We start from the raw sequence: 24,947 nt of genomic DNA, 5'->3' as shown, positions 1-24,947 counted from the left end.
TATAGATTTTGCAGCTGTCTAGAGTGTCTTGGAGGATGGCACTCCGTGAACTTTTCTCCACACTGAGTAAAGGAGAATTTTAATTTATTTAACTGCTTTTGCTTCAGTGATGAACATGCTTGAAGCCAACAGGAATTTTTCAATTACTGTTTTTTTAGGTTTGCAAAATACAGGTTGGGAGAGAGAAAAGGGCCTAGCATATCTGAACATTAGCTACATGGACTCTGTCTTTGTTGCTCTGAAAGATAATATAGCCCTTCTTGCAAGTGCATTCAGATTCTTTATAATCTTTTCCCCAGAAACAGCTGGTTATCTCATAAGCAGTGCATCTCTGGTTTTGGGTTGGTTGTTTTTTTTCTGCACAATTACCAGTATTTACCAAGACTTTTGAAAAGAAAAAAATGCAGTTAAATTTGAATGTAGTCATTTGCAGCAAAGGAAGAAATGCATTGAAACTGCGGTAACTAAAACCATTCACTTTGCTTAACAGGCTTCTGTTGTGTTCTACTGACTCCTACAAGCTGCGTGTGTATGAACTACAATATATAGCACTTGTTAATGTTGAAATCAAGTGAATATATAAATATTCCTTCAGAGGATCTGAACGTATTTCTTTTCTAATGACTGAATTGTTTGTTCATAAGAAGACGTTTCTTCAGCATCCCCACAGATGGATGCCTTTGTGAAGGACATTTTTAATATGGCAGACATAGCCCAGAAATACTGGGTAGAGTACACCGGAGCTTTCTCAGCATGCATTTCCTCAAATTCTTCCTCCACATTTTTAGTCCTCTGTATTGAGAAAACTAGAAAATACCACCAAGAAAGTATCTTTTGCTTCCCCTCTGCTTTTTAAAGCCTCACAGTTATCTGAAATGTAAGTTCACATAGACTTCCCTTTTAATCCTTTCTGCAGGAAAGCATGTGTTTTTTACTTTCGTGTTCTCTTAATTGGCTACTGTAAAATAAGCAGTGTGAAGATGCAACAATCTCATGCAGATACACATATGACTGCTTTTCACTTGGAAGTTAGTGAGAAGTTTTATCCTCACTTACCTCACAACTGTATCTGAGCTCCTAGTCTTTGACAAAGACCTGAGTGTTTTGAGAACTTCAAGCTTAATCCAGAAGGCCTATTGTAAACAGAACTCCCACTGATTTCAAAAGATGTTCCATATATGAAGATCTGATAAGATCAAGATCATGGAAGGATTAACACTTTTAGTTGAAAAATTCATGTTTCAGTGTAGCAGTCAGAAAACCAGACACAAGCTACATTATATAATTAATTTTTATTGGATATTTTTAAGGGAATTGTCTGCTAAAGTAGAGTTTAGAACATGGTAAATGGTCCACACAATGAAAAAAATCAGTCAGTGTTTCATTATGTTGCTAAGGCAATGAACAGATACTGTCAAGATAAATAAGGGGCTCCTGATTTTCAAGGTTTTGGAGTGTCTCTTGCAGATTCATCTCAATTCTATCTTGTTTGGTCCTTTTGAACCTCTAAGACTGCACCATTTCCTGGAATTCTGTGGAAGATAGGAGAATATTTACAAAAGAAATATTAAAATGAAAGGATTAGGAGTTAAAGATTAGTGGTTTGTCAAGACATTTAGAATATGAGTGAACAGAAAACAGTTACCTGATAGATGACTATAGGGCAAGAAACATGTATGGAAGAGAGATTGCCTAGGCTTCGTCTTCTAAACAACAGATGGAAAGGCAGTGGTTTGCTGATATTTATGAGGAATAATAAAATATTCAGGGTAGTTTTAGCCTTTTTTCTGCATAATAATGATCTTAGCAAAAATAATGGAATGGTTAATACGGAATTTGAGTAAGAAGTAGTTAGGAGCTGAAGTAAAAGAGTTAGAAATGAGTCCATGTGTCTTATTAGCTGTTGGTAATGCTTCAGCAGTTGAGAAGTGTTTATTTAGAGCTCAGTCTGAAGCCATAAACATTGTGCAGTTCTATGTGTATGATAGTGAAGTATTGTGTTGTACAAGAAGACATTGTTTGGAAGAGCTTTTAAATATTTGGCTTCTGTGAGTTAGAGTATCTGATCAGTCCCGTCCCTGAATGACTGTGTCAGTATATAGATTGCTTCATAAATCATGTCTGTTTATTCTGGCACATTTCCTAAGGAACTGGATTTAATTCCTTTCAAAGAAAGAAACAGAAGAGTTCTGTCTTCCTAAGTGCAGTGAGCTAGGGAATCTGCACACCAGCACATTCCCTGCATGCTATTCCCTAAGCCCCTTTCATGCTTGTCTAGGCAGCTTGCTTCTCTCATGGGGTGAATTGCCATTGGCTGCAATGCTTTTGTCTGAGTGCGTGCTTCCTGTTCAAAATGGGACACAGAAATATGGAATTACGAGATCAGGAGGTTTCTGCACTGAGCAGCCATTAAATCACACCGGTATTTCCACAGGGTGAGTGCAATATGCTGCTTCCTAAAACAGCTGCTTCTTCCTATCTGGTCCTTAACCTGCCACTGAAGATAAATAGCATCCATCCCCATGTGGAGAGCCTGTTGTGGGATCTTCTGTCGGGGTAGTGACACTTGATCATTCTGTTCTCCTTATTATGCAAAACAGATACTGAGCTACATGCTGCTAGCTCTTGCATATTGTGAATTATTTCACTGACTAGTGGAATTTCTGTTGGGAAATAACTGCTGTAAATGACCCAACATATATGCTGTTGATTCTCCTGTGCAGAGCTGGTTCTTTTGTCTTTGATTTTACATTTGTGTATTACAAGTGATGCTAGTGCTGCCTTAAATCAGAGCAAGTGGGAGGAGAAATAAGGGGCAGTCCCTTTCAAAACAATTGGAAATCTATGAGTGGCAATGGGAAAGTTCCTTAGAGCAGCTTAGATGGGTTTTTTTGACTTGCTTATGCAAAAGAGTTGCAGAGATGAACCTGTAAGATCGGGGACTGATTCTGCCCTTAAACAGGTTGCTACTGCAAGGGTTTCAGTAAAATTGCTGGAGGTGCACTAATGTACGTACCATTGACATAAAAGAGAATCATGAATCATTACAACACATCCTGAGAAGTCTTATTCTATCTATAAATAAGTTAATACCTTCAGCCCCAATTTTACCATCCCCATCATGATCTGCAGCTGCCAAGAAGGTCTTGGTTTCTGAGGTGGTTAACACTCTGGCTCCACACTCAAACCTCTGAAGGAAATACCTAGGAAGAAAACAACTTTGATTATGATTTTCACAGAATATTATTCTTTTATGCTGTCTGTATAATAAAACTGATAGCTATCTATAAATAAATAATTTAAGATAAATCTTAGCCATAAACTTTTCTGCTTTTTAAACCTAGCCCTGATACAATTGATTCTGCCCACTAACAAAATCCAGCCCTGGGCATTATTTTTTATATGCGGAGCATTAAATGGAGGTGTTTATTAATTTGTTTTTCTCTGTCAGGATTGTCTACTTAAATATACCTTTCACAATCTGCTGAAGGTTTTATCAACTTTTAGCATAACTTGTGCTCTCATTTACAGAACAGTTACAGAAAGAAAAAAGTGCTGATTTTGCATAGCCTCTAAATAGTTAACAAAATCCTTACTTGAGCTCATCTTCCTCAATAAAGCCACTTTGATCATTGTCGAGAATCCGGAAGATCTCCTTGATTTGGCTGCTACTCTTTTTAGACATCCCACTGATCTGAAAGAATTTTTTGGGACTAAAGGAATCTGGAGCTGAAAATAAATTAATAAATAAATTAACCCCAGACCATTGCATTCACTGTTCCTAAATGGTCTGAGGATACTGCTTTGTTACATTTTAATTGTTCTAAACATGAACGATAGATAAAGGCTGCAGAGAATGAATTTTGCCACACTGCATCATACCCTCCTAAACATTAAAAAAAAATAAATCACCTGGGCATAAATTACAAGCTGACATTATAAACTGATCATGAACAAATATACTGTGACAGCTAAATAGAGAGACTACAGAAATCTGTTTACAGTATGCACTTGTTCAGTATTCCTTTGGGACTGAATTAAACTTGCCATGTTTATAGATTCTTAGAGTTTTAATTGTTTTCTCACCTTGGCAGTCCCGCAGAGCAGCAGCAATATCAGAAGGGCTTAGATAGTCTGTAAGGCTCATTTTAAACCTGTGCAAAATAGTATATTGCAAACAGATTTGTGAAATGCAAATGTGTTTCAAAGAATACTATATGGATAACAAGACTTCTAAAGGTAGAGGAATCTAATTGATTAAACCAACATCGCTGCTATTCCTAAACAAATTAGAAGGTCTAGTACATTACCTCCTTAAAAACAGCAGTGCTGAAATAATACTTTTTAATTACATGGATTATGTAAATGATATTGTGAGTCCATGATCAATTTTTTATCATTTACCTGCATCCTATTTAAGTACAGCACATTTTTAAACTCGTTAATGTAATCGTTAATCTAATAACTAGTTTAGCTGGAAGGCATAGCATCTGGCAATACAAATAACAGTATATGCAGTAGAAAAAAGAAAGTCAGGAAGGTTTGCTTCTGTTTTCTCCCCCAACAGCTCTGAAGAATAAAAAGAAAACTGATACTTATCTATGTAAGATCCATCCGTATATAATACCAGCAATTAAAATAAGAATCTTAGAACAATGGTGTTCTAAGCTCTGCACAGCTGCTCACCTTTATAGTTTTCTCAGCTAGGTAAAGGAAAAATAGCTGAGGAGATTCCAGGTAAAATAGTAATGTTGGCTCTGGGTTGCCACTCTGTCTTATAAAGGATTCAAAAGGTGACAATAACCACTACTTAGGTTACTGTTTCATGGATCAAATGTTTGCTTTGAGACCTAGCTCAAATTTCTTCCTCAACTAATTAAACTTTTCTTTCTATTTTTATCCTAAGATAATATGGACAAGAAGAACAGTCTTTCTAATAAATCTACTTGTGCTTAATTAAGTACAACTCTGCCATTAAAACATAGCCTTTCGATCTCCAAGTATGCTTAAGATTTTCAGTTAACCTCTGGACCTTAAAGTCACTCATTGGAAGGTGACTCCAGCAGTCAAATCCTTATAAAAAGAAACTAGGTTGGTTACCCTAAGTCTGTTGATCCTTCGGAATGTAGAAAGGAAGTTGGAGATGAAAGATCAGAGGTGACGATGTGCCATTCTGACAAAGATAACTTGTCACTAGGATAGGGGAAAGCATGCTATGGTTTGGGCTGATCTTTGTACGATAAGCTTCATTTCGTATTTCCTGACCATTTTCTAAATTATAGTGCTGTCCCTAAGCAAGGGTAGAACAGAAACTAAGGCCTTCAGCAACAGCAAAACTCTGAAACTAGATAAAGCTGAATAAGGTAATCTTGTCTGTATTCCTTGTAAGATTATGTATAATCAGATGGCCTACTTAATAATTTATTTTGAATATTTTAAATTACATGAAATCAATAATAGACTTACTACTTGAAGTTACAGGAATCAGACTGTGCTAGTGTGGAGATAAAGTTATATACATTTTACGGCACACACTCACAATCTATTTCCTTATTATGAAATTAAAATTGTAGCTGTAAATAAGTGGGGGGTTATTATATGTTTCAAGAGCATTATTTTGGGGGAAAAAAACCCTTAAGAAATTTGCTTCTCAGACAAAAATCTATTTCCATCTTTAAGGGGGTTTATGTGGACAGAATTCTAGAATGAAGACCAATAAAAAACACATGTATTTTGGTTAGAGTTTATTGTACAACAGTCTATTATGGTGTTAAGTAATGTTCTCCTAATATATGAGAATTGTTTTATTTCTTAATGAACAGAAGTAACATGGTATGCTGAACAAGTAATATTATTTACAGTAGCAAAAGTTACAAATTATGCTGTGGAGTAGAGTAGTAATACCTCTAAGCCTTGGTGTAAGCTCATGAACTACAGTGAGTTTACTCCTGATTGGTTTAATAACAGTGAAAAAAGTATCAAACACCGCAGTTCCATAGCACCTGTTTGTCTGAATTTGTATAGAGAAATACAAAGTATAATTAACATGAGAAAGCAGAATAATTCAGTGATACGTTTACCTTTTTTGCCATCTCTTTTTGTATGCAAAAGAAGGTGGCATAAGTCACAAATAACCGTTAATCCCAAATATCAGCTGTCTAGTAATGAAATAATGTTCTCTTTACTCTTTCAGTAGGAAAACTGTTTATAGTAATGTGAAAGAACACTTTCCTGTTAAACCTAAGAACTGTGGGCTGTTGTAAATTACTATTGTCTGATTAAAACAAATTGAACAATGCTGATTTGTACAAGTTGAGATCTGATCTCAGGTTTTGTGGTGTTCTTTCTGTTTATCTTCTTCATGCTGTACTATATATTCGTATTGCTTTCTGTCTGAGATTTGCATGGTATTATGTTCTATCAGACAGCAGCAGTGGGAATGGAGCACATACTGTGCTTTCTACAGAATCATCCTGAAAAAGCTTTCATCCTTTTAGGTAACTTTTTGCACTCTGCTGTGAAATTTGTCCTTTATGATCATCTCAAATTGATAAGAGTTTTTTAACAGAAGGGATTTTTTTTTTACTGATTCCTTTTGATGTTTTTACTGCCAAGATCTTTCTAGAGAAAAGGGGTTTTTTAGACCTCTGTGATAGTGCCATAGATGTTAAAGCAGGCTTCCTTTATTTCTGCTTGTTTCTACATGCTGCTTATTGAATTGCTTGCGTAATTTAAATTTTTGATTTGCCCTACAACACTAATCATTAAAAGCTAATGAGAATGAGGAAATTGAAATGAAGTAGAGGAAAATGAGATCAAGGGGAGCATATAATACTCAAGCTCAAATATGTCTACAACTGATTTGGGCATTGTATTAAAATATAAGCACCAAATGCTCAAAGAATAGCATCTGGTTACCTCGTCATACACTCTGCCATGGCACACAGGGTGCTGAACTGTTTTTACATGTATTGAACAGTAGTAAAGTAGCCAGAATTAGTATTATATTAAAATATGTTCTCAAATAAAAGTGAGCTAATCGCTACAATAACTTCACTATTACTGCTTACGAACAGGTCTTTTAATGTTTGAAATTCAACACTGACAACAAAAGTGATGCTAATCCTGGCTGAAAGATGGTTTACAAAAGCCCAAAAGAGCTGAATTTCAGAATCAAGTTGATGTCACTGTATATTGATACAGGTGGGAATCTAGGGTTACTGGTTTTTATTTATTTATTAATGACACTTCATCTGAAGTACAGGTTTCCCTCCACTACAATTAGAATGAAATCATCAGGGATAAGTACAGTATATAAGGGGATGTTTTAAATAGATAATCTATTTTACAGCTAAATTATCTGCCTGTTTTCCTTACTTCTGGGGTATGTGTTAGTGTAGGTGATTGCAATCACTTTAGGGGTTTGAAAACTGAGCTCTATAAAACAAATTTTCTAAAAATTATTATGCAAGCAATGCAGTGCTATAAAGAAAATACCTAATAATTCAGCCAGAACAACAGCTGCTAGATAATGGACAGTTAACAATAGTGCAAAATCTGGCACAGAACCTGAGCATTACACAGTTTTCAGGAATGTTTAGCACTTGTACCTAGGAAATTCAAGAAAAATTATTATTTTTGTTTGTTTATTTGGTTTTGGGTTTTTGCTCTACTAAGGATCATCTGAAAGTGCTATTGAGTTGTTCATCTGAAGATTTATGTACTTGTATAACTTTAGTTTTGTTGTTTTCTAGCAAGGTGTCTTTATGCACAGTATATACAGGAATATTAAAGCCTTTTTTTTGTTTCAAACTTCCAGAACTAAACTTGAAGGTGTAGTTCTTAGAAATACAGAACATTCCAAGTTCTTGCTAGGAATCTAAACATATAAACCAACTGTTTTCAAATCAAGTACTGTTCACTTCTCTAATAAGCAAAGTTGTATTTTGGTAAATCATTGTCAGATTGTAGACTAGTCTTGTACTCTTTGAGTTCTGTTTAGAATAAAGAACAGAGTTAATTAGCAGTGGCAATCAACCAAATACATGACTTCAAGCAGATGCAAAAGAAACATCAGCAGTTGTCTCAGGTGAGATCAGAGGAGAGGTGTTAACCTGAGACCAACTACAATAGTGTAAAGAGATGCTGTAGCAGCTGTTCTAAAACCCACGCAACTCCCATCTTTCAGCTCTGGTTGTGTTAGGGCCAGAACAATTGTATCATGATCCTGGGTAACAGGTTCTGCCTTTGTAATGAGTTTGGAAGTAACTAAAATAGATACTCAGTAACCTATGTGGTTGATCATTAATATTGATATCTCAATGGTGATGGCAGAGAATCTTGGTCTTAATATACCTATAATCATTGAAAAGGGCCTTTACAACAAAATGAGTTGTATTCTGCCACTTCAAGTAATCTCTTAGGGCACGTGCTTGAATCATACAGAAATAATTACAGAATCTGATTTGAATGGTTGCTTGGGCCATAGTTTTTTACCATATTTAACACAGAACATGGGTTAGCATGTGACTTTTTTGATACTGTGCATTATTACAGTGAATGATGAAATACAGGACTTGGAAGCCTCAGTGACAAAGCTTTCTTTCCCTGCAGCAGGGATAGGATATTACCCAGGGCACCAAGCAGAGATCTGGACTGTAGAATCCAAGATACATTCTGCAGCACTGTGGGTCTGGAACTAAACAAAGACAGGTACTTCTCTCACCTTAGCAGAAATGTCTTGTGTACTTTCCTCAGTTTAAATTATGTCCTTATCATTCTGTGTAAATGAGATTGATTTCTGTTTGAAAATGATAGCAGAATAGACTAGCAACTGATCAATAGCATAACTAATTCATAGAGATTGGTCTGATCAGGATATTTTCTCACTTAAAAAGCTGTCCTGGAAGACTGTTAGCATTTGATATACTCTGTTTGTCTTTAAATGCACTTGCAAGTGCTTCTGTGACTCTTAACACAATTTTCTGTCTCTGACCCTAAATGTAATTGTCTAAGATGTTTCTGTCTTCTGTCAGCATTATTGACAGCGTCAGATTGAGTGATTTTTAAACGTCTAAATTGTTCATGTTTTCTGTGTATTTTAAGAATAACTGTGCCCTAAGGTTGGAGGCTGTGAAATGATCTGGATGCTGCTTTTTGTGGCATGTAAAAGATATGCAGTGGTACTATACTGTTACCAAAGGCTTTTTGCACATGGCTGTATTTCACTATGACCCACGGTGTAAGAAGCCATGGTAAAATAAAACAAATAGCACTGAATTGGTTCCAACTATTTCTGTATTCACTGAGTATCCTCATTGGTGTCAGTGGGATTTCTGCCATTAATTTCAGGAGTAGGAGGATGTATAAAGTAAAAATACCCTATAATTAATCTTATCATCATAAGTAATCATCAGAAGTCACTTGTTTAACAGAAATGGCCTTCTGAATAAAGGAGAAGCAGGTGTCTAGATCCAGACAAGTGCTTAAAACACGTGCATAAAGCATGTGACAAAATTCCATTGACAAAAGGTAACCACGTACTTAGGGACTCTGGTGGAAAGGATTGGATGGAAACGTTTGCAGAATACAGACCATGGTCTCAGACCTCCAAATTTATGGTTCCAGAAGTGTGTTCTTCACTTTAAGGGAGCTGTGAGGCTATGTATGTTTTATGATCATGCAGCAGTCTTTCCAGCTGTGGCCTTACAGGCACAATTTGAAGAGTAAACAGTTACAGAAATCGCACAGTACCTGACAGCCTGTGTGAGAGACAGAGAGGAGAAGAAAGTGAGTGTATTTTTCTAGACAGAAAACAGCATTTTCTCTACCAATCTGCTTAGCGGTAGTACTGAAAGAAGGAAAAGGTCTAAAAATGTCTCTAGTCACAAGCTCTTCTTAACTTTCTGGAGTGATCAGTGAAGCTGATATCAGACTTACCTTGTCATTAATTTTTTACTGTTCTTAATGGAATGGTAAGTGCTGAAATTGTCTTAGATTTGTAGACCTAGCAGGCTAATCAGTGTGGAAGTAAGTGCAGTTAAATAAAGGAGCTGCCTACTAACTCAAAAGTTACCTGGGCTGTCTCTGCCTTCCTCTCTCATTTAAGGCATTAATATTGGTACGATGCTTGAAGATTTTCAGGTGACCCATATTTCATGGTGAAAATATAAAACGTGGTATCAGCTGAGATACATAGCACTTCCTGACAGTAATGAGAGCTTTTAGCCCTGTAGTTGGACTGCAGTTACTACTTCGTCAGAATTTCCTTTGTTTATTGCTCTCCTGAGATGGTATTGAAATAATGTGAATGTATTTGATGGATAATTATTTTTTTTACTGTTAAGGAAAATTCTACAGTATTAGGGCCCAATTAATTCATTAGAGTTAATGGAAATATATTTTTGGCTAATGTATAAGGCATGAACACATTATTGAGTATTCATTAAAGTCCTGTAGATTGTATTAATTTTGTGTAATATGATTTCTCCAACGTTGTATTGGTGTTTCCTTCCATCTCCATAATGTCTTATCATAAATGTGTTATGCATCAGCACCACTATAGCATTAACAGATAATTTTGAAATGAAGATTTTTGATCTGCAAATACTGAAACGTCTTCTTAAATAATTCCAACAAATACAGTACGAGACAGTTGTGCAGGTTTTTGCAAAATCAGTGCCCAAGAACAGATTTTCTCAGGAGTTCCAAGTTTTTCAAAAAGAGTACATAAGAGTAACTATCATGTTGGAAGTATAATGTTCTGGATGGTTAAAGCCATCTAGATTTTTAAGGGGCTGTTTGGATGTCAGTTTATTTTTATCATATATGTAAGACTAAAAAAACCCCCACACCGTAGTGTCTAGATAGGAACCATTAGCAACTAGTTCATTTTTGTAACCTAATATCATTGCTGTGTGTGTTTGTATTATGACAAAACCACGATGACGTCATCACACTTAATTTTCAACCAGAACCCTGACTTCGTTACTAACTTTTTTAACTTCCTGTAAGTGGAACAATAGTGCCATCAGGTGGGCAGGAAGGCGAGTGATTTCTTGGAGAATTTGAAATGTATTGCTATTTCAGTAATTAGATTAATCTTGGATCTGGTTGATTTTATATTAATTATATAATAATTATAATTGTATAATATAATTATATAGTATCTTTAATGCCCAAAATTCAGATAAGCAGAATGGATTCTAGTTCAGTCTCCCAGTGGTATAAAGATCTTCTGCTTAAAACATTGAGGAATGTGGTTTAAGTAGTCCTTGCACTACTTCAGATGTTTACCAGCAATATGAAATCACTTGCCAGCAATTGTTCATGACCTTCCAGGGTACAAAATATATAAACAAATAGTAGGCTTACAATAGGAAAGATTGTTAATGGCACAGATATCTTGGTCTGTATCTTGACTGCTTGTTAAGATTTGACCAGAACTTGAAACTCTGAAAAAGAAATAACAGAACAATGAAATGGGACCATATTTTGTAATTTCACAGTCAAAAAAGTACTTTCTTAATTTTAAACGTACTGTAAAACTGTACCACAGCTCACATTGTACCATAGTTCAATAGTAAAAAACCAGTGAAATTATATACTGAAATCTTATAAATACATTACTTTAGATTCCAGTCCTGAAAACAATCTCTGTAGATAAAAAAGGGACTGACCACCTGTAGCTAAGGGCAAAATATAGACCAGCTGCTATGTTAGATCCTTTCTACAATACAGAGCAGATCTGAGCACCTCAGAATCAGTTCCATAACATCCAATGTATGGAGTAGGGCAGCTGTCTAGAGCTAGCCATTAGGAAGTCTCAGAGGCAGGTATTACTCTGTTTAATAAAGGCAGTCTTACCATCCACTCCAATTTTACCATCTCCATCGCTGTCACCTGCTGCCAGGAATGCCTTGGTCTCAGCATCAGTCAAAGCTCTGGCACGGGCTGATAAACTCTGCAGGAAAAATCTGTTAAAGGTGAGAGCACAAATGAGTGAGCTATACTCGGTACCAAAAGCATTGAGAGTTTGGTATTGGTAATAGCTGTAAAATTCTGAGCCTGATTCAATTCTTGAGACTATTTCGAAAGCTCTTTGTAAATAATTTTGAATTAAATGGCAAAACTTCCTCTAACTTCAGTGAGAATAAGGGTAAGAAAGTAAGAGGTTATGGCATCACAACATGTGAAAATCCTTGGTGACATTTTGGTTTCATTGAATTAAAAAGGCAAAAATAAAACTGACTCCATAGTGGCAGGATTCATCTTCCCTTCTCTGTTATCTTCCTTCTTTTCTCCTAAGATGTAGACTTTTGAGAGTGGTAGACTTTTGAGAGCGGCAAGAATTTTTCTAACCTTGCTTTTTAACTTCAGTCAGATTAATATGAACTGTAAGATAGAATTCATGTGATAGAAAGAAAGATGAGAGAAAAAAGCTCTTTGAATTCAGTTAGTAAAAAATCTTACAATAATAAAAAGCAGACTCTAGCAGAACTGCTATTTTTATCTTCACAGTCCGTCAGTTATCCCTACATGCAACAAGTACTTTCAGTGCTATCAGAGTGTTTTCTCGTTGAGATCTAGCCTTTCCTTTGTTATTTGTCTTGCAGCTCCTTCAGCCCAAGTGTGTGCACAGAGGCACACAATTGTCTCTCATCCAAAGAGACAGAAGGAAAGGGAATAGTTCTGATGTTATCCTGCATTTTTAGACAATAAAACACAAGCCTGTTGGTAACTCGTTTATTTACTTACTTCAGTTCATCTTCCTCCATAAAGCCACTCCTGTCCCAGTTAAGAATTCGGAAGGCTTTTGTGAGCTGGTCTTTGGATTTGGAGTTGAGACCAACTTTGACAAAAAAGTTTTTGTAACTGAATGAATCAGCAGCTGAAATAAGCAGGAAGAGATGAAGGAAAGTAGTTAAAGATCTGGAACAAAAGAAATATGAGGCTTTTGGTCAAAAAGCAGTGAACTGTTCTGCAGTACATTGAGGGTCATTACAAACCTCAGTCAACAAATCTTTGGTTTTCCTGAGTTTATTTCAGACTAATGGGATTTTTCCATTAATGATCTCTCAAACCTAGGAAGATAAATATTGACTGTGGTCTTCATTATGCAAGTACAGACATTTGTAAATAGATACTTCACTCAAACATAAATTCATAGAACTTGATGTTAAATACTGTGTCTGTATTGAAATCAGCAGGAATTTTATTATTATTCTCTGAAAAAAACAGTATTTCAGCCTCTAGATTTTTTTATATATAAGATTGCTACAATGCATAAGTAATGATGGGTACCTGTACCGTGGCTGGCAAAGATTAAAACTTGCATGTATTCCATTACCTTGCATCCTTTTTCTCTTTTTGATAAGACAATTAAAACATAATTAGCAAATAAACATAACAAGAACATTTTACCATGTACTCTGGAGAAGAAATCGACATTATACTGTCTAGTTCATCCTTTCAGCCTTTTCTGTTTCCATTGGAATTGGGATGTTGGGTAGTGACGACAAAGGAATTTGCTAGATAAACTGAAAAGCCAAATGTAAAACATAAATGTTACCTTGACAGCTTTGTAGGCAAGCCACAATTTCAGCTTCTGTCAGGATACCAGAAAGAGCCATGTCAAAGCTACTGTAAAATGAAAAATAATATTGGGTAGAGTTCATGTTGGTCTTGCTCTGTCAGCCTTTAATGCTGCCCGGTGAGGACAGCCAGGTTTGATTAGTGGGGCAGTTGAAACATAGGTCCCAGGGCAAACCAGAGGAGCTGCTCTGCAGGAGCTAACTGGCTTATTATTTCTAGTTAAGTCTTCAGGTGCACAAGCTGAGGACAAAATACATGTATTCAGCATCTGGGGATTTTTGGTTCTTGCCATGCATTTTTTGTGTGGGTTATTGTGATGTGTTCAAAAGCTCCAGAGGAAAGCTGGAACTCACCTTGGCACTCTAGTTTTCCCCAAGCCAAGAACAGAAAAAAACGTAAGGTAAAAGATCTGCAGAGTCCTCTTGACTTAATTCTTTTTCAAATGACAGAGATAATGACTTACATGGACCTTAGTAAAGTCCTCTTGACCTTCTACAGATGTCCTAGAGCCACGTGATGGCTCAGATGCCCCAGGGGATAAGTTACTGTGGCTGACAAGACTTGCTAGCTAATCAGATTGGTAGTTATATCCCAAAGGAATGTGCATGGTGTCTTAGACAATATGTAAGGTTTAGTGCCATACAAAGTAAATGCTCTTAGCTTGCATCTATTTTTAGTCTAGTGATTGATATTTGATCTGTGAATGAAAAATAAAATTATTTTTTAATATTGCATAATGATAGCAACAAATGGACAGCTCCATGGTAGACTTTGACTTTCAAAGGCCTGATCCTGATGGCATTACCCATGAAACATTTCTTCTGCCCAAATAATCTTCAAATAATACTAATAGTGATACATTTGTGATAGATATATCTTGACATACAAGTAGAATGTTACAGATAAAAATTTTAATTTTAAATTAGCCCAAAGTATTTTTAATAAGCTGATATATAAGCTTTGGCTACCCAATTACTGAAATAGGTACTTTAGGCTATAAAAGTGTAATATTGAAGACATTTGCTTGGTATTAATCCATTGCATGGTGCACATTTTAAATCATGAAAAGAAATGTGTCCATTTATAGAATGAAGGTTGTCGGTTGTTCGTCAGCACACAGCAGTATGCATCAATTAATAGTAAGGAATGAAAATGAGCAGTGAAATCTGTGGTATTTGGTTCTTTCTGTAGTGAAAAAATAAACTCCTGTAAAGATTCCGATAATAGCTAAACTCCAGCTGCAGCTTTTCTCTTACTAGTTATTAATAGGATCCTCCACCTGGCTGTCTCATGAAATCTGTTAGGACCTAATGGCCTCAAGAATGGCTGAAATTGGCCAATGGTGTAAAAGCCATTAGGAGAACATTTCACACTGACACATACATAAATGTGCACAGACTAGCATTGTAGATTTAAATAATATGTGAGTAATGCCATTACATTTAAAATGAAGCCTAACACTTGGTCAATATAACATAAAATTGCTGTCTTTCAAAAATTATATAAGTGAAAATACAGACAAAACCTCATCTTGTACATCCTAAGTTTCCCTTGATCATTTCTTTAAGAGAAGAATGCTTAGGAGAAGCGCTAATCATATTATTCCAAACCTATGCTGTGTGGTAAATTCTATCTTGTGAAAAAAAATTTATTTTGTTTTTGTTTTACATTTTACATTTCTGGACTATATAAGATCAAGTGAGCAAGTTACTTTTAAGGACGTTCTGTTCTCAGCTGGTGGATATATAAACTAAGTGATCCAGCCTTCCCATGTGGGAATCTAGCTTTGTCTGTGCTTCAGATTCCTAGGAAGTAATTGAGAGTATGGCCTGAGATCAGACAGGATCTGATAGTTGTGTTGGAATTACTGGACATTCAAGAAATAATCCTTGTGAGAAGACCACATTGAGTTTACAAAGCATTATCGATAAAAAGTTTGAGTATTTCTGTGGCAAACCAGAACTTGCCTGTAGATGGCACCAAAGACAGTCAAGTCCAGCCATGAAATCTCTCCGGGATTACTTGGGGTGCGAGAAAACCAAGGAACTGAGAATGAGAACACGTTAGCAGGTGGGCGCTCATGAGCAAGGAAGAAAAGAGGAAGGAAAAGATATTTAAAAGAAAAAAAGTCTAGTCTACCAAATCACTTGAAAGACTGGAATATAAACAGACTAGATTGAAAACTCTGAAAGAATTCCAGAGGATTTTTCTTTAATGATGATTAGGAAGAACAGGTTGTTTTGTCTGTCTAACAAAGCCAGGTTTTACTGTGTTTATTTTTATGCTGGCTAAGTGTTGCAGTCTGTTAGGGAGATAATTGCAAATACAAGATCAGCTTGTTCTGGAGGCCTGGGAGTTAGAGCAGAAAGTTAGTATCTACGAAAAACCAGCTGATAATATCTAGTTGTGATGAAACTGATGGGATTCCCTTTGAGTTAAGTATTTGCATATTCTGCTTTGACATAAGTTCCCCTTTGAACTTGGGGTCAGTAATATCTCTGTAACTGTAGGGTACTGCATTGTCTAGGGGTACCTTCTTTCCATATTATAACTGATGTGATGATCTGATTTTCTTTTCTGGAGCTTGATACACAAACACTCTGATTTTCTTGTTTTCATGAGCATAGGACATGCTGACAAACAAATCCAAAGTTATGGAGCAGCCATATCACAACTGCTAGATATATAGGACTTTAGTGCTGAAAATGTACCAGAAAGTCCATACCAATGTAATGGTATCTTTCTGTGCTTGCAAGGAAAAGTAATGTGGAAATTAAATTTTTAAAAAATGTGAACACTTTACATTAGTTCATATTCCACAGCATCCACTTATTAAAATGTTTTAAAATATATGAACAATTAAACATGAAAATGTTAGGTACGTATCTCTTCAGGGATTTAATCAAGATGTATCTATTTCAGTAACCCATTCCAGGAAATGAATCCAGCCTTGGCCTCCTCTGCCCACACTGTTTGTGTGAAGAGCTCCAGGGGCCTCTGATGATGCTGCATCAAAGATTTTCCACATGGGCTGGCTGCTAACTCAAGGGAGAAACTTTACCAGTCGATGTGTGCGATGAATGTTCTGACATCCCCTTGCCCTTTCTGTGCTGTCTTACTTGTTAGAAGATGACTGTGAGATTTCAAACAGTTGGAGAGCTGAAATTGAATCTGAAGTTTACAAATGGCTCTAGGTTGGGATTTCCAAAGGAACATGAAGTTAGGAGGCAGCCAGCTTCCATTAAATACCAGGAGATCTTATGCATGATTCTGCTGATATATTCAGGACAACCCAAAGTTTCAGTTTAAGTGAGATGATTGATTCAGTGGCTAGAATGTTAGGGTGGGTTTGGGATATTGGGTTCGACACCCTGGCCCTCTAATATGCTTTTTTCTAAGAGCTTATGTAGGACAATCAATTTCTTTGTGTTTCATTCCCACTTAAAGAGATCATAGTACATCTTTATTTCACAAGAAGTGTTGGGAGAATAAGAGTTTAAACTGCTCATACAGGGTAATGGGGGAACTGAAGCATGTCTGAGAACTCAGGTTTTGGGCTCATTGGCGTTCAGATCTGCCACTCACTTTTTGGGTTGCTCTTTAATTGATACAGTAAAGGTAAAATACATAAACAACATTTCCTTTATCCTGGGAATTATGAAGCAATATTATACTGAGTATTATACTGATTAGGATGGTCTTACTCTAAACCTGAGAACAAGTGTGATAATACAGAGTGTTTTTAGATCTTTTCTGATTTGATGTTGCACAAACAGTTTCTAACAGAGTTTTGGTTTTTAATGGTGTACTCAGCAGTGTTTTATTTGTGTACTTCATTCATAAAAGCTTAATGCAGAAGATTTAATCCTTACTTATTAGGTGGCCCGGAGAAGCTATAGAACCTACATCCTTGAAGATGCTCAAACTCAGAGCAATTGGCCTTCTGATGAAGTGATTGGGACACTTCCAGAGATCCTTTCCAGCATGAATTACTCTTGTGATTCTATACCTTAATTTTGGTAAAATTGTGATATCACTATTTGTTTCTCTACTACTTCAGATGGCATCCAACAGACATCCTGCAATCAAAGATTTTCTCTAGAGCAATGACATTGTCAAGTTCAGAGAACACTCTGTGCTATTCCCTAAGAAAATTGAAGGCTGCCACTGGCTGAACTTAAATTCATTGAAATGAACCTTCCAAGAAAACTTTTCATTTTTGACATTTGTTTCCTTCAGGTGCGAAATATTCCTCTCTAGTCTGATTAGCTCTAAAAATGTGGAACCTTGTGCCGACAGAAGACTAGTCACAATAGTGACTAGGCATTGGTTTTGCTGAACAGTCTATGGGCTTTTTGTGAAATTGGAGACTTTTTCGAGTTTTATTGTAATTCTTTAAAACGAATTGGCTGGATGGTTTTAATAAGATTAAACTCATCTTCTTGCCACGAGTTACTGTTTAAGAAGAACAGATTTTCTCATAAACAAAATACTCTTGAAGCTGTATGTAAAGTTGCAACATACGCCTGATCCTCAGAAGTACTTAGTTCCCCCTTGTGGCATCAGAAGGCAGGGACACACAGTTATTTAGCATCTCTGAAACACAGGATAGGCCACTATGCAGTCTTGCATGTCTTGCATTCCACATGAGACTTTCAGATGCGCAAGGAATGCAGTATCAGGTCTGTCACTTATGGTATTTTGTGTGCCATCTGCTTGTGAACTAGTGACGTGATATTTTAGGGATTAGCAGCATGAAGAGCTAATGTATATATTAGATCTGTATATTGCTGCAGATCTGGATTGCTCTGGGTTTTCTTCTTCAGCAGATAGGAAAAAGGAACCAACAGAGTCTCATCATTATGCAAAATATTTCAGTGCTGCAATTAACAGCAGCTATAATTTAAGCCCATATTTAACATCAAAGGCGGTGGGGATAGAATTAGGATTTATATTCGTTATAATTCTGCCAAGGCTTCAGTGAGTTTGATTGCTAGAATTCCTCTTTTGCATTAGCCATCTTAAATCTGCCGAACAGCTCTCTTCCATGCCTGGGTATGAGTGAGCTGTACTTGCCTCACATAATCATCTCACAATTCATGGAAATGCCAACACTGAGTGTTACATAAAAGTTCCAGAAGGCTTTGTTTCTGCTCTTCTTCGAAACAGCTGCCAAATTATGTTATAATTATCATCCAGTTTCAGCAGGGAGTATTAAAATGACAGTCTACTTGTGAGCTGGAACCACATCATGGTAGCTGGGAAAGGAGACAACTAAATGTTGGTGGGGAAATTTCCAACCCACTCAGCCAGAAATGCACATCTACTCAGTCTGTTGAGCTCTGCATTTCACCATGAACAGTATTTACTTAGTCCATTAAAGAAGACAATGTTATAACTTGCTCTGAATCCTGTAAGACACTTATTAAAGGAAAGACTTGCTCTTAGAAATTTTCAGACTTAAGAAAATTTGCTAATATTATGAATTATATAGATGATTATTCATATTATAAATGAAAGAATTGAGTAAAAGCCATTATTTAGCATTGTAACAGAGCTTTAAGGTAATCAAACAGCAAGACTGGCCATTGTTTTGTCTGTAGGAAACACAGACATTCACAAATGTGGCAAAGTATTATTGTCTTGTATATATTAAGAAATAATAAGCAACGTGTTCATGATTCACAAGGAAGACCTCCAGGCCTGTGGCCCATGTTGTCAGGGGACTGTGACTTGTGACAGTGTCAGAGTTGGGATTAGACCCTTCTCTTCTATCTCACAGTTGCCTTAGATTTCATGAAAGATAAATCTTCTTAAAGGAGAGTTACATTTTAAGCCATAAATACTTTCTGATGATGCATGCTGTAGCCTAGTACTTAATTTTGTAAAATCACACACAAATTTATTCCATGATTTAAGCTATGTGTCAACTCCTCTAAATTTTTGTTCTCATATTCTCAGGGTTGGGTCTTAATATAGGTTATTTTTAGCTGTCTTGTTAGCATTGCTTTTTCTCAAGGATCAGAGAATTAAGCAGAAATAAAACTCAATGAAATCAGTACAGTTAAGCCTTAAAAGATGTCATATTGTTTAAGATCTTCAGAACTGCATCTGGTGATTCAGCATGGTCAAGTATGATGATGGAAAACCTAAACAAAATTTTAAAAGCAGCTTTTTCCCCCTAAGTTGTTTTGTTAAAAATTTTTTTCTCCCTTCTTCCCGACACAGTTTCAACATTATGAGTGGCTGAAAATCACAAAGTGCCTTCTTTACAATGGAAATGTAACAATACCACATGACCAAAACATCTGTACATTGCAAGATTTCTCAGCAATCCAGTGTGTGAACTTCATGTATGGGGAATTGTTAATGGCTGAAACAATATAAAAAATGTACAAACACATGCTGAGTGCGAAGTGCTTGTTGGACGAGGTAATTGGAAGAGTCAGTCCAAGGTTGCCTTTGGCCTAATGCTGTTTATGCCTTCACCAGAGACTGGAATTCTGTCAAGGAAGAAAATAAGAAAGGCAGGGAATAAAACTAGGTGCAAGTGGTTTTAAACATCTTTAGAAAAATAGATAAAAATGACTTAAACTCCTAGCCATGGAGGGCTCCCAAAGTTATTATAACACTGCACAACCTACTGCTAAACTGAGATTCTGGGGGCGTAACAGATTTTTCACTCCTTAAAAAAAGTAAGTGCAGAGAGGAGTGCATCTGTAAATTCATATTTGTGGGAAATCCTGACTTAAAGGTAAACTAACCCATTACAAACTCTGATAATAGCCAAGGAAGCAGAGAGTTAATTAGGTCAAGCCTGTAGCTTTCAATATGAGGGATTTTTTTGGTTTTCTTATTCCACAATTAAAGATATCAGTAGTGATGTGATTTCAGAATGGGAGATTCAATGGTTAAGGGCTAAGATCTGCATAATATAATGCCCTATTTGGGGCTTATAAACAGAAGCTGCAAAATCTGCTGCTAAAGCAAATTCCTCCAACAGTGTATCTCTCTCCCCTCCCAAACTCTGGCTAAGATTAGCACGTGTGTCTGTTAGAGTTATTGCCACCTGTCCTAGTTCAGCTGAGACAGCCCCGTTTTCAGTGACTTCATCTCTAATACATGATGCATAATGTCCTATTTTCCTTTGCTGCAATTTCTAAAAGAAATATCCTGGCCAGTTCACATCATCCCTGTGAGGTTTTCTTTAGGAATTGGATTTAGTTTCTCATAGAGGGACTGCCTAGTGAAATTTGCACTGATCAAGTAACTCTCCAGCACAAAATTCTGTGCTGCATTGCAGCAGTTCTAGCTTTGAAAAACAACACCAGTCTGATTTTACTTTGTTGAATTGACCACTTAGTAATATTGGCCAGTGTTTGATAGTGGTAAATGAAGAAATAAATTTGTTTAGGTGGAAGTGTGTTTTAAAATGAAAGCGTTATATGGCCAGAAGTGCAGAGCATCCACTGCCGAAATGGAAATTCAAATAACGAATAGGTGTTCAAGATGTTTTAAAAATCTGGCACATTGGGTCTATGGATCAAACCCATGGCAGAATTGACCCCCAAGCTGTTATTATTGATTGGAAGAACAGGCTCTATACTGGGCCTAAATATGCTATTGCTGCAACAGAGACCAAATGGGAATAAAGCTATGAAAATAAAGGAGTATTCGCTAGTATAAAAATTGTGGAGAAATTACCAGGCCAAAGTACTTGGATGTATTCTTCATGACACAGTTTAAATTCAGTCCTAAATGCATGCATTTTAAAACACAAATTTTAGGAAGTTTCCAAAAGTCTCACCTTCCACTCCAATTTTGCCATCACCATCAGAATCACCTGCAGCCAGAAAAGCCTTGGTCTCCGCAGAGGTGAGGACTCTGGCACTCGAAGAGAAATTCTTCAGAAACAGCCTGAAATAGAAGAGGATAGAGTACTGTGCTTCAGTTTTATTCTCTGAAATATCCTTAGCATATTTGTATTTCTGGTGTTCTGAAACCCATGCCAAAACCCCCATAAGGTAGTGCCTGCTTTTACTATCTGAGGAAATCCACACAGATTCAAGGAAAGACAAAGAACTATGTCTTATTTTTAAAATAACAGCAAGTTTCTTCTAGGACACCAAGTGAGTTCAAAGGTTTACATTTTTAAAAGAAATAATCAGCTGAACAGTACTTACTGAAGCTCTTCTTCTTCAATGAAACCACTCTTGTCCTGATCAAGGATTCCAAAAACTTTCTTTATCTGGTCAGGGCTTTTGCTGGATAAACCAACCGTGGAGAAGAAAGACTTGTAGTTGAAAGAATCATCAGCTGAAAGAAACATAAGTAGTTTAAATTGTTTTCCCTTGAAGTTGCTCCTACTGTATGTATTCCTTCAGAATGTGTATGTCTTTTCTTAAGCATCAGCCTGCTCCTCTTTCCCTTGTTTCCCAGTGTAGCAGAAAAGAAGATGGAGTGGATAATTTCCCTTTCTAACCACTCCGTGCCTGTGGTGATATATCCTTTTAGCCAGTTTGAAGTTTTCTGCTACAATGCACATTCTGCTAAAGCATGCTTTATTAAAAATAACAAACACTATTAATATTTATTATTAACACACAATTAATAATAAATATTTAGTGTGCCACTGTGTTTTACAGACCAACTGTTAAAATTTTTACTTCATTTTCACGTAGTCCTTACTTTGGTGAAGAATTTGGTAGAAAAGTAAGTATTTCACAGTCAAAATAACTCCTGAGCATTTGGAAAATTGGCTTGATCTTGCCAAGGAACTCTTGAGAGAACTGAGACTGGTCATTACTTCAGAAATGACATTTTGATTCTGCAAGCTGAGGGGGTTTTTTTTGACATTTGGAAGGAAAAGGCCAACTATTGACAAAAATTGACAGAGTTTAGAGTTAAGCCAGCCCTAACTGAAACCGAGGCCTTTTAATTGCAGTTCTGTGTTTTGGGGAATGTTACCCAGCAAGTAACCATTTGTGAGACATTCTGAATTCAAGGGGCTACACTGTAATGTAGCTAGAAAGAGATCTCACGGGGAAGGAATCTAAGGGGAAAATGATAGGCATGTCATCTTAAGACATAAAAATGATATGCATCTTCTGGCTGCAGAGAGACCATTCCTTACCCTGGCAGCTGGAGAGAGCAGATTCAATATCTTTAGCAGAAAGGATGTCAGTGATGGCCATTGTTGAACTGTAAAATAAATTAAATGTGAGCTACTTAGTCATTAAAATGACTTCTCTACCTCTTTCATGGTTCTATTTGAAGTTGCTGCTGTGACAGTATATGATAGGGGAGACATTATTCATTTAATTGTAAGCGGAGCATACTGTAACAGATGTCTACAGCAGGTGCTTCCACTTAAAGCTGGGTAATGAGGGAGGAATTCTGCATGCCGGAGTGTGGGGCTTCAGGAAGATCTGATGCCTGTACTGCACTGGGAGAGCAAATCAAAGGTGTCTAGCACCACAAAACTTCATGACTTCTGTGTAGGTTTGCCTGGAGGTGGATTATTACTCAATTAAAATTGGCATATATTTACAGCATACATAAAAATTATGGCTTAGTATGTGGTCTAGGACTATATCTGGGATAAATGTTATTGGAATTTAGAAAATCTAGTATTATTATCAATAAATGTAGTGATCTTTTTAAAGAATGAAAATAGTAGTATAGGATAAGTAATAATAATTTTACTCATTTCAAGGAAATTAAATTTGGAGAGTAAGTTCCTCCTTTGTTTAGTTGCAACAATAAACATAACTACACTATAAATGTGGCTTGCTGGGCTGCTGCATCATTAAAAGACTACATTTCATGATAGCTTTATAACAAAGTTTTCTTAGGTATGCTGTGTGTGTGTGGGTTGTTTGTTTGTTTTTAATTCCATGTAGGTGATAATAAACCAGATTTTTGTCCAGGTTTTGGCATTTCAGTATATTAATGTGCTTAGAACAGAGGTATTGAGACTTAATATTCATTCCTAGTAGAGTGAAGGAGGGATTTTCTTCTGATACAGCAGCATTTGACAACAGATACTTTTTGTCCCATTCAGCCACCAACAGCTGCAGTAGTTTGCCAATGTAATATGTATCACTTAAGAAAATGCTACCAGGTCTGAATTTCTAGTCAATTTTTTGTGTGAACATACAATACATTTTTACAGTTTGGTAAACTGCACACAGCAGTGTGGACTGGTTACAATTTAAAACTTACGACATTACTGTAAAGTAGCTTCATGTTAATGAAAGGAGAGGAACTAAGGCATAGAAAAGTTATTCTTGAAACCCATAAGAGAACAGAAATATATTTTCATGAATCCCTAACTGATCTTCAACAACATCATTCTTTTGTCTAAGCATGGAAAGCAGCATTCATGAGAAAGAAACCAGTGCTGGTAACCATTTATAGTCTGTGTGCTGGTTTGAGATCTACACACAGGTTTAAACTTTGCATAAAATATGAAATGGCTGCCTCTTTACCCACTGGTTTGCAGCAGAGAAAATAGTCAATCATTTCAGTTCCTTTATGAGTATCTCAGAAGGTGTAAGGAGACAATGGGACAAAATCATGCTGATGACAATGGGTACTTCTCCAGCTAAGGCACATGAGTTACTTTTGTTCTGCTAGCAATTATTTTGTCCCAGCGGCTTCCTGTGTAAAGTACTCCCCCCTCTCAGCACTAGGCAAGATAATTTGGAGCTCTGCCATTTACCTAATTCTCACTGCTGACAGGATTAAAAATGGGGAAGAGTTGAAGGAAAACCTAAAAATTGCAGCATTTTTCACAAGGGGCATCGTTCCTGTCTTTTTCCATCCTGTGATCTGAATGCTGATTCTGTTCTATGTTAGCTTGTAAAGATACGACATACTGGCATCTGATATAAGAACAGATATTTTAATTGCATAGGTGCTTTCCATTTAGGGAGCATTTTGCTTTTGTGTTTCTTTTTCTGAAAGCAGAGGATCTAATCAGCTTACCTTTGTGGTCTTCTTGACTGGATAAGGAAGCAGTCTGGTTGGAAGGAACGTACTTGCTGTGTGTCTCCAGCAGAGCTGAGCTTGCATATATATACTTTAAGTTGTATACCATATACAGATTTTAGATTTCAGCGTCACGAAGCGGGAATGGTGTCAAATGAACTTGCCTAACTAATCATCTTGCACTATTTTTATCTCAAGAGAATGCATATGATATTTGCAAACGAAACAAGATAAGTGGCCAGATAGGTGAAAAGGACAGAGTCATATTAAATTTCTTCTGATTTAAGCAGAAAATACTAAGTCTCCATATGATGTAGGGCAGGAGAAAACCCACTATCTGATATGCTTGATACAAGGAGTCA

General features: G+C 36.5%; 3 protein-coding genes across 3 annotated transcripts; all 3 read right to left on the bottom strand.

Moving 5' to 3' along the window:
* Nucleotides 1–1,284: 1,284 nt before the first annotated feature.
* Nucleotides 1,285–4,793, bottom strand: LOC119146990 (parvalbumin, thymic CPV3). Its single transcript, XM_037385411.1, has 5 exons — nt 4,687–4,793; nt 4,087–4,154; nt 3,597–3,729; nt 3,094–3,203; nt 1,285–1,532 (listed from the first exon to the last, which is right to left on the bottom strand). Exons 2-5 carry the CDS (start codon nt 4,145–4,147, stop codon nt 1,507–1,509), a joined length of 330 nt encoding a protein of 109 aa, XP_037241308.1. The 5' UTR covers nt 4,148–4,154; nt 4,687–4,793; the 3' UTR covers nt 1,285–1,506.
* Nucleotides 4,794–11,427: 6,634 nt separating this feature from the next.
* Nucleotides 11,428–13,667, bottom strand: LOC119147196 (parvalbumin beta 3-like). Its single transcript, XM_037385859.1, has 4 exons — nt 13,571–13,667; nt 12,757–12,889; nt 11,866–11,975; nt 11,428–11,453 (listed from the first exon to the last, which is right to left on the bottom strand). Exons 1-4 carry the CDS (start codon nt 13,629–13,631, stop codon nt 11,428–11,430), a joined length of 330 nt encoding a protein of 109 aa, XP_037241756.1. The 5' UTR covers nt 13,632–13,667.
* A 3,062-nt stretch (nt 13,668–16,729) lies between these two features.
* On the bottom strand, nt 16,730–24,656 carry LOC119147857 (parvalbumin, thymic). Its single transcript, XM_037387313.1, has 5 exons — nt 24,583–24,656; nt 22,727–22,794; nt 21,777–21,909; nt 21,401–21,510; nt 16,730–20,096 (listed from the first exon to the last, which is right to left on the bottom strand). Exons 2-5 carry the CDS (start codon nt 22,785–22,787, stop codon nt 20,071–20,073), a joined length of 330 nt encoding a protein of 109 aa, XP_037243210.1. The 5' UTR covers nt 22,788–22,794; nt 24,583–24,656; the 3' UTR covers nt 16,730–20,070.
* Between the last annotated feature and the right edge of the window lie 291 nt (nt 24,657–24,947).

This window comes from Falco rusticolus, chromosome 4 (assembly GCF_015220075.1).
Source record: "Falco rusticolus isolate bFalRus1 chromosome 4, bFalRus1.pri, whole genome shotgun sequence".
NCBI lineage: Eukaryota > Metazoa > Chordata > Aves > Falconiformes > Falconidae > Falco > Falco rusticolus.
The sequence above is the reverse complement of the archived record's forward strand: the minus strand, read 5'-3'. Positions and strand labels throughout refer to the sequence as shown.

Excerpts from the sequence above, each read along its gene's own strand:
- LOC119147857 (XM_037387313.1), bottom strand. The coding sequence starts at position 22,787 with ATGGCCATCACTGACATCCTTTCTGCTAAAGATATTGAATCTGCTCTC. Across the intron at positions 21,511-21,776 it reads ATTGAAGAAGAAGAGCTTCA|GCTGTTTCTGAAGAATTTCT; the intron begins GTAAGTACTGTT and ends CTTCTATTTCAG. Across the intron at positions 20,097-21,400 it reads TGGCAAAATTGGAGTGGAAG|AATTCCAGTCTCTGGTGAAG; the intron begins GTGAGACTTTTG and ends CTTCCTTGACAG.
- LOC119146990 (XM_037385411.1), bottom strand. The coding sequence starts at position 4,147 with ATGAGCCTTACAGACTATCTAAGCCCTTCTGATATTGCTGCTGCTCTG. Across the intron at positions 3,204-3,596 it reads ATTGAGGAAGATGAGCTCAA|GTATTTCCTTCAGAGGTTTG; the intron begins GTAAGGATTTTG and ends TTTTCTTCCTAG. Across the intron at positions 1,533-3,093 it reads TGGTAAAATTGGGGCTGAAG|AATTCCAGGAAATGGTGCAG; the intron begins GTATTAACTTAT and ends TATCTTCCACAG.
- LOC119147196 (XM_037385859.1), bottom strand. The coding sequence starts at position 13,631 with ATGGCTCTTTCTGGTATCCTGACAGAAGCTGAAATTGTGGCTTGCCTA. Across the intron at positions 12,890-13,570 it reads TTGCCTACAAAGCTGTCAAG|CTGCTGATTCATTCAGTTAC; the intron begins GTAACATTTATG and ends TGCTTATTTCAG. Across the intron at positions 11,976-12,756 it reads ATGGAGGAAGATGAACTGAA|ATTTTTCCTGCAGAGTTTAT; the intron begins GTAAGTAAATAA and ends CACCTTTAACAG.